Raw genomic sequence first — 14,084 nt, 5'->3', positions numbered from 1 at the left:
AATGCACATTTGTTACTAAAAGAGAATCTGATTGAAACTCCTTCTAATATCTCTCCGAAGAGTAAATTTTTAGACAAAATTTTAAGATCTAACACACCTTCATAGTTTTGGAATATCTTAGATTTTTCTCTTTTTTTCTACTTCATCCTTTTATTTCTCAATGACTTGAGGTGATAATCTTTGGTAACGAATCTTTTCAAGATTCATCAATCTGTTATCCAATAGAGCTACAATAAGTATATAAAAAAATTGTGATTATTAAAGGAGATTTCTAAACTAGATCTAATTTTATCATTATAATAATTTTATGTAAAGATTATTTTATTTTATTTCTACAAGAAAGATCCAAACTAAAAAGAATAAGAAAAGAATTAAGAAATCGAATTTTTCCTTAATTTTTGCTGCATTTTTAAAATAATTAGTAGTAATTAATGCAAAAAATTGAATCAATAAACAATATGTTTGGTGCTTATGAAAAGAGTGATATTTTTTATTTCATTTTTATCTTTTTGTTGGCCAAAGTTTTTTCAATATTATTACACAACGCTTCCAAGTTCCAACTAAGTAGAAGTCTAAAACAAAAACAAAAGAACAAATAGAAGAATATAGGAACTACATATACCAATCATGAGATGGCAAATTTCCAAGTGAAAGTGTAACTCTATCAAGAAGAAACATACACAAACACACGAGACAGTTGACTCCACAAGAGTCTCCGAACAAACTGAGACTGATTGCACGACTACACTTTCATCATTAACCTTAGCTCTACTTCAAGAGCCATATTATTTGCTCCATAGAAAATGAGCAGATTTTAAGCTTTAATATTTTCATTTGTTTTGAGGAGAATAACCCACTGAGAAGTTTTCAAAATAAATTAAACTCACTTTAATTATTTTTTTTTATTTAAAATATTTAAATCTCATGTCAAAAACACATCTAAAATTAAATAAATAACATAAATACATCTAAAATTATGTATTGACACATCTAAATTATTGGCATTGTGGTTCTAAATTGCATATTAGACAGAGAAAAAACTAAACTCAAATACACATCTAAAATTATAAGAATGCACTATAAATATTTTATCAATATCACATCTAAAATTCTTGTAAAAAAACTTATATATGGACATGAAAACTGTTCATACCCTGGCCCAATAATAAAGGCCCAGGATCCAAGCAAAGAAGCCCAACCCAAAGGGTTGGCTCTCCCCCAGTACCAGCCTTCATCCCAAGAAGTCGGTACTGAACCCGACCTGCTCCAAAGAAGTCGGATACGAGGGTTAGCTGGCAGATAACACTCATTCGAATGAGTAACTGCCCCTAGAAACTCTCTAACCACTTCATAGAGCCATATCTTAACCTCCCTAAGATATGGGAACGGTTATCCACCTAAAAAGGTGGCACTACTTCAGCGGTGGTTATTGGTTCACCACTATAAATACACTGACACCATTCAGGTATCTCTAAGTTCCAATACTCTCTAACCTGCTCACACTCTTGCTAACTTAGGCATCGGAGTGTCTTTGCAGGTACCACCCCCCATTCTTTCGCACGTACAAGTCGGACGGAGGAACACCGAGTAGCAGATTCACTCGAAAGCCACCTCCTTCATACGTTTGGGCCAACCAACGCCATCCAACCCATTAATCTCCGGTTACCCACCGTAACATTGGCGCCGTTGCCGGGGACCCGAGAGATCAACCAGTGATGGCGGATAGATCCCCTGAAGAGGGTCATGTGGAGACAGATTCTGAACAAGAGAATCTGAACACTGGAAATAATGAGGCAGACCAGACCCTTCACCAGGAAGCCAATGATCAACACAGGGAAGGCACCTCTGGAATCAAAAACCCGAAGGTAAATTCTTCGGAGGGGCGCGAATCAAAAAAAGAAGGACCATCCCACGCAATGGAGCTCATGGGACTAGTCCACAGTCGCCTCGAGCAGCTAGAACAGGAACGGGAACGACAAAAGGAAACCGAAAAGAACCTAAAAGAGGAGATGGAGCGACGAAAAGAGTTAGAAAGAAAACTCTTAAAGTTAGAATCCTCCCTCAAAGGTCAGAACTCCCACGACGGTAGAGAAGATTTGTCCTTAGGGGAGGAAGATCCTTTTAGTGAGGACATAATGAGGGCAAAAGTTCCGAGAAACTTTAGAAGCCCCGATATGGACCTCTACGACGGAACCACTGATCCAAAGCATCATCTGAGCAACTTTAAAAGTCGGATGTATCTGGCTGACGCTTCTGACGCTACGAGATGCAAAGCTTTTCCGACAACCTTGTCAAAAGCAGCGATGAAGTGGTTCGACAGCCTCCCTCCGAGGTCGATTACCAGTTTCGAAGACCTCTCAAGGAAGTTCTTAATGAGGTTCTCCATCCAGAAAGACAAAGTAAAACATGCACTAAGTCTCCTGGGAATAAAACAGGAGGTCGAAGAGTCCTTACGAGCCTATATGGAAAGGTTCAACAAAGCATGTTTGGAGATTCAAGACCTGCCCACCGAGGCAGTCATCATGGGGCTAGTCAATGGTCTTAGAGAAGGTCCCTTCTCACAGTCCATATCAAAAAGACACCCCGCCTCTTTAAGTGATGTACAGGAAAGAGCTGAAAAGTACATCAATATAGAAGAAAATTCTAAGCTAAGAGACCCGAGTTGGCGACCTGGTCACCCTCCCTCAACGAAAGAGAGGGAGAGGGAAGCTAAGAAGAAGGAAGAACTCGGCCTCGATAGGCCAAGAAAATATCACTCTTATACTCCTCTAAAAGTTCCTGTAGTGGATGTATACAGAGAAATTTGCAATACCGAAAGGCTGCCTCCTCCCAGGCCCATTAAAAATAAAAGAGGGGGGAGCCGCGATGATTACTGTGAGTACCATAAGATATATGGGCACTCCACAAACGACTGTTACGACCTTAAAAATGTGATAGAAAAGCTGGCCAGAGAAGGTCAGCTTGACAGATATCTCATAGAAAGGTCGGACAGTCATGGAAAAAGAAAGCTAGATGATGTGGATAGAAGAGACCCACCACCACAAACTCCGGAGAGACATATCCATATGATCTCAGGAGGGTTTGCGGGAGGAGGACTCACAAAATCTTCTCGTAAAAGACATCTCAAGAGAGTTTACCAGGTCGGAGAGGAGTCATCCGACCTCCCTACCATTTCATTCACGAAGGAAGATGGGCAAGGAATAATCCCGGGGCACGATGACCCAGTGGTAATTACTATGATCCTGGCAAATGCCCATCTCCACAGAACACTAGTAGACCAAGGAAGTTCAGCGGACATCCTCTTTAAGCCCGCTTTCGACAAACTGGGATTAGATGAGAAAGAGTTAAGAGCCTACCCCGACACCTTGTACGGATTAGGCGACACACCAATAAAGCCACTAGGATTTTTGCCCCTCCACACCACCTTTGGAAAGGGGGAAAATCAAAGACTCTGAGTATAGACTTTATAGTCATCGACGTGGGGTCAGCCTATAATGCTTTAATTGGCAGAGCTACCCTTAATCGACTCGGAGCGGTGGTATCGACGCCCCACCTCTGTATGAAATTTCCGACCTCAGCGGAGATAGCAACGGTAAGGGGAGATCAGAAGTTGGCAAGAAAATGCTACAATGAAAGCCTAAACCTGAGAGGAAAGAACAAAGAAATCCACACAATAGAGCTCGGTGGAGCAAGGATTAAAGAAGAGCTGCGACCACAGCCCGGGGGAAAAACCAAGGAGATTCAGGTCGGCGAAGAGGAAGGAAAAACCACCCACATAGGAGCCAACCTAGGGGAAACCCTAAGACAAGGGTTGACTAAGCTCCTAAGAGATAACTCCGATCTCTTCGCCTGGAAGGCCTCTGACATGCCTGGGATAGATCCCGAGCTCATGTCCCACAAACTCTCGGTCTACTCAGGGTCCCGACCTGTGCAACAAAGAAGACGCAAACTCGGCCCAGAGCGAGCCCTAGTAGTGGAAGAGCAAGTACAGGCGCTCCTGGAAGCTGGCTTCATCAGAGAAGTCAAATACCCAACATGGCTAGCCAATGTAGTGCTAGTCAAAAAACAAAATGGCAAATGGAGGATGTGCGTCGACTATACCGACTTAAATAAGGCATGTCCCAAGGACCCCTATCCACTACCAAGCATTGACGCCCTAGTGGACTCTAGCTCGGGGTATCAATACCTGTCATTCATGGACGCCTACTCAGGGTATAACCAAATCCCGATGTACGAGCCAGACCAAGAGAAGACATCATTCATCACACCCAGAGCCAACTTTTGCTACGTGGTCATGCCATTCGGATTAAAAAATGCAGGAGCCACCTACCAGAGGTTGATGAATAAGGTGTTTGCCTCTCACCTAGGAAGCTTAATGGAAGTATACGTCGACGATATGCTGGTAAAGACCAAGAATGAAGTCGACCTCTTGTCTGACCTTTCACAAGTCTTTGACACCATAAGGTCGCACGGGATGAGACTAAATCCTGCAAAGTGCGCCTTCGCGGTGGAGGCAGGAAAATTTCTGGGATTCATGATAACGCAAAGAGGGATCGAAGCTAATCCCGATAAGTGCAGAGCTATCCTGGAAATGAGAAGTCCGACTTGTTTAAGAGAAGTCCAACAACTTAACGGCCGACTTGCAGCTCTCTCCAGGTTTTTGGCAAGATCAGCACTAAGATCCCTTCCACTGTTCTCCCTATTGAGAAAGGGACACCAGTTTGAATGGACTCCCGAATGCGAGGAGGCATTCCAGGAGTTCAAAAAGTTTTTGAGCCAACCTCCTATTTTGACCCGACCTGTAGCCGGAAAAGACCTCGTCCTATACCTATCCGTGGCAGACAAGGCTGTCTCAGCAGCCTTGATAAGAGAGGACGAGGACGGTCAACACCCAATCTATTTCATCAGTAAAGTTCTACAGGGCCCTGAGCTAAGGTACCACAAATTAGAGAAATTTGCCTACTCCTTAGTGGTAGCCTCACGAAGACTACGGCCTTACTTTCAATCTCACACAATAAGAGTCCGCACGAACCAACCCATGAAGCAAATCCTCCAAAAGACGGATGTTGCAGGAAGAATGGTTCAATGGGCAATAGAACTCTCCGAGTTCGACTTGAAGAATGAAACTCGGACGGCGATTAAAGCCCAGTGCCTCACCGACTTTATTGCAGAATACGCAGGAGATCAAGAGGATAAACCAACTACATGGGAACTCTATGTAGATGGATCCTCCAACAAAACAGGAAGTGGTGCAGACATAATATTGGTAGATGAAAGGGGAACCCAGATAGAGGTTTCCCTCAAGTTCGAATTCCCAGCTTCAAATAATCAGGCAGAGTATGAAGCCTTGATCGCAGGACTGAAGCTGGCAGAAGAAGTCGGTGCTACAAAGGTGATGATATACAGCGACTCCCAAGTGGTAACCTCTCAAATAAGTGGAGAATATCAGGCAAAGGACCCAAACATGAAGAGGTACTTGGAAAAAATTTTGGAGCACCTTGGGCACTTTGCAGAAACCGAGGTGAAACACATAACTCGGGATCTAAACAGCAGAGCAGACGCCCTATCCAAGTTAGCAAGTACCAAGCCAGGAGGAAATAACAGAAGCCTGATTCAAGAGACTCTCCAGGAACCTTCAGTGGTAAAAATAGAAGACAAACAAGAAGTCTTCGAAGTGGTCGGATTAAACCTCGGATGGATGAACCCCTTAGTCGAATACCTGAAATTCGACATCCTCCCCAAAGAGGAAAGGGAGGCCAAGAAAATCCGAAGGGAAGCACAACACAATACCCTGGCAAGAAATATCCTCTACAGAAGAGGGATATCAACGCCATTACTAAAGTGTGTGCCGACCTCCAGAACCACCGAGGTATTAGAGGAAGTACATAGTGGAATCTGCGGAAACCATCTCGGAGCAAGGTCATTAGCCAGGAAAGTGATCCGAGCTGGATTCTATTGGCCAACCTTGCAGAAAGATGCCACAGAGTTTGTGAAAAAATGCCAACCATGTCAAATGCACGCAAATTTCCACTTGGCTCCTCCAGAGGAGCTCATTAGCATCACTTCTCCGTGGCCCTTTGCAAAATGGGGAATGGATTTGTTAGGTCCTTTTCCTCAGGCGCCAGGACAAGTCAGAAAGTCATCCGAGCTGGGTTCTACTGGCCGACCTTGCAGAAAGATGCCACCGAATTCGTAAAGAAGTGTCAGCCATGCCAAATGCATGCAAACTTCCATGTCGCTCCCCCCGAAGATCTCATTAGCATAACTTCTCCAAGGCCTTTTGCAAAATGGGGATTGGACCTATTGGGACCCTTTCCCCAAGCGCCTAGACAAGTAAAATATCTAATAGTAAGAGTAGACTACTTCACGAAATAGATTGAAGCAGGGCCATTAGCCACCATCACAGCCCAAAGAAGTCGGAGGTTCCTCTACAAGAACATTATCACAAGGTATGGAGTCCCTCACTCCATTACTATTGATAATGGAACCCAGTTCACCGACTCCACCTTTAGAAGCCTAGTAGCCAGTATGAACATCAAACACCAGTTCACCTCGGTGGAACACCCACAAGCCAATGGGCAAGCCGAAGCAGCCAACAAAGTCATACTGGCAGGGCTGAAGAAAAGATTACAAGATGCGAAAGGAGCTTGGGCTGAAGAGCTCCCACAAGTACTATGGGCTTACAGAACAACCCCCCAATCTGCCACTGGAGAAACACCCTTCCGACTAGTTTATGGCGTAGAAGCCATGATCTCAATAGAGGTCAATGAGCAAAGCCCAAGAGTGATTTTCCACGACGAGATCAGGAATATACAGGGGCACAAAGAGGAGCTAGACTTGCTCCCCAAAGTCCGAGAAGAAGCCCAGATAAGAGAAGCAGCGTTGAAGCAAAGGATGACCGCAAGATACAACAAAAAAGTCATTCGAAGGAGTTTCACCCCAGATGACTTGGTCCTAATCAGAAACGATATTGGAGTCAACAAATCGGGGGAAGGAAAGCTCGCTGCTAATTGGAAAGGACCATACAAGATCAACGAGGTCTTAGGAAAAGGCTATTATAGGATAACCGACTTCGACGGCAACGAGTTACCAAGATCATGGCATGCTTGTAATATGAAAAGGTACTACAGCTAAAAGCGAACCCTACTCCCTGATGTACTCTTTTTCCAATTTCATGATTTTTTCCCAAAATCAAAGGGTTTTTTCTGAAAAGGGTTTTTAACGAGGCATCACAGTAGGGGCTAAGGGAAAATAGATTTTTCAAAAGCCCTTAGTAGCAATAAGGTACCTCCTCAATTAATAAAGATCTCTTTCATATATCTCTTTTAAATTCCCTTTCATATATCTCTTTTAAATTCTCTTTCATATATCTCTTTTCACCCCAGATGACTTGGTCCTAATCAGAAACGATATTGGAGTCAACAAATCGGGGGAAGGAAAGCTCGCTGCTAATTGGAAAGGACCATACAAGATCAACGAGGTCTTAGGAAAAGGCTATTATAGGATAACCGACTTCGACGGCAACGAGTTACCAAGATCATGGCATGCTTGTAATATGAAAAGGTACTACAGCTAAAAGCGAACCCTACTCCCTGATGTACTCTTTTCCCAATTTCATGATTTTTTCCCAAAATCAAAGGGTTTTTTCTGAAAAGGGTTTTTAATGAGGCATCACAGTAGGGGCTAAGGGAAAATAGATTTTTCAAAAGCCCTTAGTAGCAATAAGGTACCTCCTCAATTAATAAAGATCTCTTTCATATATCTCTTTTAAATTCCCTTTCTTTTATTCTCTTTCTACGAAACGCGCCGATTTAAGCTCGACAAAACGTGAAAATCCCATGAACCGACCTAGATGGTCGTCAGGATAAAACGACGAGGTACAAGTCGGCGTAAAGAGGCTATGGAAGTCGATCATGATAAACTCGGGAACAGTCCGACTCATAAGTCGGAATGCGAAACCGAGTAAAACTAAAATGAATCGCAAAAGTAGCCTAAGTCACGAAAAACTCAATGAAACGAAATTGAGTACTAGGAATAACAAAAAGAGATAGGAAAAAACTAAGAAAAGATTATAAGGCTGCCCTGAAGATCATAAAGATTCAGAAAGCCCAAAGAAAAGGTTTTTCCAGAAAAGATCAAAAATCAAAAGAACTACGAATAGAAGAGCATGCGCGCACAAGGTAACTCAAAACCCTTATCCAGAAAAGGGGGTATTTATTTAAATTGTTAAAATTAAACCCTTATCAAAAAAGGGTATGATAAAACTATTTTGTTTACGGCCTTAAAAGGCCAAAAATTATTCAAACATCAACAAATAAATATAAAGAGTTTAAAAAGGGGGGTCCACAGGCCGGACCCCCAATAGCCAACAAATTACTTCTTTGCAAGAGGAGTAGAAGGATCACCACCACCAGGACCAGGAGTTGGAGAGAAAGTCGGAGGAGCGATAGAAGAGCTCGGAGCGTCCTTAGAGCGAGGAGGGGACTCTATGATCTTCTGCCCCCGAGTCTTCAAATCAGACTCAGACTCCACCACGGGGACAGGAGGATCCACGATGGCACCATCAATAACAATCTTATCAGGGTCCAAAGGAGAAAGGTCCAAGTCAGGAGCAATGACTCCGACCTGCTCCTTAAAAACTCTCCAAGTCTCATCAGCACCATCCGCAATAGAATCCTCCAACTCGGTATAGGCCTTCTGGGCATTCAGCAAGTCATTCTTTACAGACACAAGATCAGCAAATAAACTGTTGTAGCTGGCTTGCGCTGCCTTCCTCAAATCCACCTCCATGTTGCATTGAGCTTGCAACTTCTTCTCCTTCTCCCGGAGGCTGTCCCTCTCCTCCTTCAGCTTGGCGACTTTCCCCTCCAACTCCCTCTCGTGCTCCTGATATATGCGAAGCTTGCCTTCCAGCTCCTCGACCCTCGAGGTCGTCCCTAAAGAGCTGAGAGGAGTCTTCTCAAATATATCTAAGAGTTTGCCACAAACTCCCGCCGTCTTGAGACTCTCCTCAACCACAGCAGTGAGGTAGTGCCGAACAGAAACATCATCCATGCTCATACGAGCATGGGGATAAATGTTCTTTCGGACGAACGCAAGAGCGTCCGCCTCATCAGAAGCGCCAGACTCTAAGGTCTTACGCTTCCTCTTCTCTGGTTCAGGAGTAGGTCGGACGGAGGGGGGTGGCAGAGAGGGAGCAGAAGAGGAAATCACAATAGGTTGGGAGGGAGTCCCGACGTTCCGATGAGGAGGAGGAGGAGAGACGACCGCCCTAGCATCACCAGACCTGGCACGAGACCTCGCCTTGGCCTCCTGAACTCTTTGGTAAGACTCCTGGGCATTTGTTTTTGCCATCTCTGAAAAAAGCAACAATTGATAGATTAGACAAGTCGGAAGAATTGATCAGACAAGTCGGAGAACCAAATGAAAGCTACCTATTTGTGCCTGGATAAAACTTGGAGACCCCTGGAGAAACTTTTTCGTGTCCAAGTATGGAGACCTCCCCCAAACTTCTTGGAGGAACCCCACAATGGCCGCCTCAACCTCAAGCCCTCCCAAAGCAAACCCGGTCTTCTGGACCCGGGGCCACTAACTCATACTTCGGCTCGTCCTCCTCAGAAGAACAAATTCTGTGGCAAGTACGAAGATGGGTGATAAACTCAGAATCGACTGAGGGTTCCTCCCCTAAAACTGTGACATCGACCCAGTGAGAGAGAGCGTCTACAGAAGCCATTTCTTTTTCTAAAAAAGGGGTGACAAAACCTACAAGGGGAAAAGAAAAATCACCAACACGGTCTCTAAAGGAAGGAGGATGCGAAACTAAAGTCTGCAAATCAAATTTATCTACAAAAGCATATTAAAGAACTAACCTTTATCTAGAAATGAGGGTTGGAAGCAAAAGCCTTCGAAAGCACAAGAATGCAGCACGAACGAATGTGGTATCTCTAAGTTCCAATACTCTCTAACCTGCTCACACTCTTGCTAACTTAGGCATCGGAGTGTCTTTGCAGGTACCACCCCCCATTCTTTCGCACGTACAAGTCGGACGGAGGAACACCGAGTAGCAGATTCACTCGAAAGCCACCTCCTTCATATGTTTGGGCCAACCAACGCCATCCAGCCCATTAATCTCCGGTTACCCACCGTAACAAAAACATAATGAACAACGTAAACACATCCAAAATTAGATATTAACACATCCAAATTAAGTTAACATTACAACTTCCAAATTAAACATATGAGTGTAAAAAAAATTATAATCACAAATACATTTAAAAAAAGAAAAAAACAACACAGACATTTCTAATATTATGCATAAATTAAAAAAAATATAACATTTTACTAAACTAAAAAAGGATAACATATCTTCATGAATGAATTCAACCAAAATTTTTTAGACTTGTACAAGTAAAAATACCAAAGACAGAGAAGGAGTGAGACGCGGGGGAGGAGATAAGGGGAGGCGCGCGCGGGAGGAGGGGGTGGTTGCGTGCAGCCGAGGGAAGAGACTAGGGACGGGGAGGCGCGCATCAACGGAGGAGGCGCAGGAGTGTGTGCGCAGCACAGGAGAGGTGCGCGTTGCCAAAGGAGGAGATCGTCGTAGAGGAGGTGCGCGGTGCAGGAGAAGATGAAAGCAGGCACAGATGAGGAGGGGAGGGGCTGCAGCTCTGAATCTTTACGGAAGAAAGGTTTTGCTAGTGAAAATCTGATTTGGAATATTTAAGATTTTATTTGGGATTTATTAAGGTTTATAAGATTTAAATTTAAAATTTTGAATTTTAATTCTAATTAATCTAGTATAATAAAAAGGCTGAATAAAGGATCATTTTTAAAGGATATATAGTCGTATTGTTTGTTAGTTGGATAAGTTAATGTTCTGATTATGTAATAATTGTCTAAAAATTTATGTAATGCACATCAAAATTTTTGTGTTATGCATCAAGATTTTTGTATTGTACACCAAAATTATTCACTAATTAAAAATATAAATATATATATAATTTAATTATGTATTTTATATTAATAACTGACTATGGTGACTAATTTTAGTATACACACGTACATAATTTGACGTTAAAAAGGGTAGGCCTGTCTAAGAGTAAATTGAGTGATGAAGCTAAAAGAAATTCTAGAATAACCATCCAACTTAAACTGATTTTGGTGAACTCTTGACTTTTCGGATCCAAAACTTTAATGCTATGTCATAATACCACTCATTCCAAAAATTTCAGCTGATAGCAAAAAGTAACACTAATAATTATATCTTTAATACTGTCTAATCCTCCATTGTAATCATTGTACAAATATTCCATTGGCTACTCCTACTTTCCCTTACACGATAAGTTGATAACTAAGAATGAAGGTCATGAAAGAAAGGATCCTGAAGAAGTTGAGCAGCAGAAGGTCTAGCAGAGGGCGGGTGAGCGATGCACTTGTGAATGAACGACTTCAGCTCGGAATTATTAATCTTATTCAGCGATTGCGGCCTCACGCCTGACGTCACCTTCTTGTATATCTTCACAACACTCTCACACTCGCTGTACGGAATCTCTCTCGTCACCATCTCCAACACACACATCCCAAACGAGTATATGTCCACCTTCTCCGTGTACTTCTCCGAATACAACTCCGGCGCCATGAACTCCGGCGTCCCCAGAACCGAATGTGCCGAGTGGCTCCTCCCCACAACCGCCGCCAAGCCCAAGTCACCGATCTTAACCTGACCGGTGTTTCCATTGACAAACACATTACTGCAGTTGAGGTCTCTGTGGATGATGCAGGGATCGTGTGTGTGCAAATAATTCAAACCTTCTAGAATCTGCTTTGACCATTTCTTGACAGCCTTCATGGAGACATTCTTGTGCCTCTTCCTGTACTCCCTCATACTGCCGCTGCTGCACACTTCCGTGATGAAATTCAAAGTATCGCTGACGTCATCCTTCCAGAATGCGAATAGCGAAATGATGTGATCGTTCGAGAAGCCTCTTAGCAACATGATTTCGGAGTGAAGCCTATGAACCATGACAGGGTCATCGTTGAAGTTCTTGAGCCTCACTTGGTTCCAGGCCACTTCTATTCCCTCTTCTTTGTCAAATGCTCTGTACACTCTCTTTACTGAACCTGATCCTAGAAGCTCAGGGTACCTCACGTATCTTCCCGTCGGATCCATCTCAATGAATGTTTCTGACTCTGCGTATGATGGATGAACTTTAGCGCCAGGCATCTACCACCAAAACATTGATTGCAAACATCATCAAAATGAAATCAAATTGAAATAAGATAAAGCATTCTTTCTGGAAATTTCGCTTTAGCTATGTATCAATTTATTGCTATACTTCATGGATAAAAGGCTAGCAAGTCATCATCATTTCATACAAAGATTCTACATTTTAAAAAAAAAAAAAAAAAGTTCAACAAACAAAGTAGAAAATATTACTGTCTAAAGAAACAAAGATACAAAGTATTTAAACAAGATATACTCAAACAAATAAAACATACTCAACTCCTGCATTGTCTCTACATTTTTATTTTCCTTTATTTTTTTTGGTTAAGAAATTAAGACAGAAAAAATGGCGGCATGCATGGTATTTGTGATCTAACATATGAGGCAAATTGATTAGCATAGAAAATTCAATTCAAGTTGTATGCATTTTTTTTGGAGTGTTGGAATATTTTTAAGTATATGAACCCCACACTGATCGTTACCATGAAAATCCAAATGCTTTCTCTGCAGAAAGAATGAAGGTGCCAAGTGAAGAGTAGAATGAGATATTTGTGACAAAAGCTCAATGAAAAAGGGGCTACGTGAATTGAGTATTTATATTGAAATCAAGAGCATAAGTTAAAATGGTAGTAGTACTTTATTTAATATTGAATGGAACTCTATATGGATTTGCACGTATTCAATTCAACTTTTCCCTTGGATTTGAACGTACTTTTTTATATTTTGACTCTTATGGTAAAACTTTATTGAGTTTGACCCAAAGAACAATTTTAGCCCTCAACCAATGAGTGCAAGAAAAGAATGCGTTATCTATTACAGTATCTTATTATTAAAAACAAGAATTCTCATGCCTATTGGTCATGCATAGTATTATTATTAATTAATAGTTATTCTATTAACCCTTAAGCCTTAATAAATTTACTCTTGGTTTGGTAAAATTTTTTAAAAAAGTGTTTGTACTTTTAAAAAATTCAAACTCTTTATTTTGTGTTGTATAAATTAAAAAAATTATGTACTTATGCTTATAATTTTCAAAAGATTAAGATATTTTCAAAAGCATTTAAGATAGAGCTTTTCAAAGTTAGCTTATATTTTTTAAAATTTAAAAGTCTAATATAACTTTATATGTTAATTAATTTTTAAATTTAATGCTTGCATTTATATTTATTATAATATTTTTAAACTTTAAAAGTTATTTTACCAAACGTAATTGTTGTTGCTTATGTTTATTGAAAGTTATTTTTAATTTGATTTACTAAATATAAATGCTATAACTTTTAAAAAGCCATCTTTTAAAAATTAATTTTTATAAGCTACTTTTGAAAAGTAAAAGTTTTACCAAACTAAGTCTAAATTTGTGTACCTCCAAATAGTTGAGACACTTAGATATCATATAACTTATGAGACACTAATTTTTTACAATTTTACCCTTATTTAAGTTTCAAAATTCCAAATTCAATCCCCATCCTCCCAAATCTGTATCTAGTTCTTCTCTCATGCATCGCCTCCCTCTCTGCAACTTCTCATTGTTCTCAGTAGCTCCATATCCTCTATCCTTTCTCACTCCCCATCGCTGGAATTTTTAATTAAACCCTTATATTTTTTTTAATTGGATGTTTATACCATTTCAAATTTTATAATTAAGTCTATATTGCGATAAAAATGTTAGAATTAATAAAATATTCTATTAAACAAAATTGAATATTCAATCAAATATTATGCATATTTGTTAAATAATTCAGTCATATCTAATTAAATACGTCAATTCATCTAAATGATTATAACGTTATCTTTATATTAAGACATTATTGTTGAAGTATCACCAATAATTTATTTTAGAAAGAGAAAATATCTTCTTTGA

General features: G+C 41.0%; 1 protein-coding gene across 2 annotated transcripts; it reads right to left on the bottom strand.

Annotated features, from left to right (window-relative positions):
- On the bottom strand, positions 11,029–12,796 carry LOC107616514 (probable serine/threonine-protein kinase WNK11). Of its 2 annotated transcripts, XM_016318462.2 has the most exons (3): positions 12,706–12,796; positions 11,338–12,223; positions 11,029–11,128 (listed from the first exon to the last, which is right to left on the bottom strand). In XM_016318462.2, the coding sequence occupies exons 1-2, from the start codon at positions 12,706–12,708 to the stop codon at positions 11,351–11,353; spliced, it is 876 nt and encodes a 291-aa protein (XP_016173948.2). In that variant the 5' UTR covers positions 12,709–12,796; the 3' UTR covers positions 11,029–11,128; positions 11,338–11,350. The 2 variants fall into 2 exon arrangements, with proteins under 2 accessions (XP_016173948.2, XP_020960138.1); XM_021104479.1 differs by lacking the exon at positions 11,029–11,128 and having other exon boundaries at positions 11,200–12,223.

The sequence above is a fragment of the Arachis ipaensis genome, chromosome B01, assembly GCF_000816755.2.
Source record: "Arachis ipaensis cultivar K30076 chromosome B01, Araip1.1, whole genome shotgun sequence".
In the NCBI taxonomy this organism is placed as follows: Eukaryota; Viridiplantae; Streptophyta; class Magnoliopsida; order Fabales; family Fabaceae; genus Arachis; species Arachis ipaensis.
Note: the sequence above shows the minus strand (reverse complement) of the source record. Positions and strands in the feature narration are given on the sequence as shown.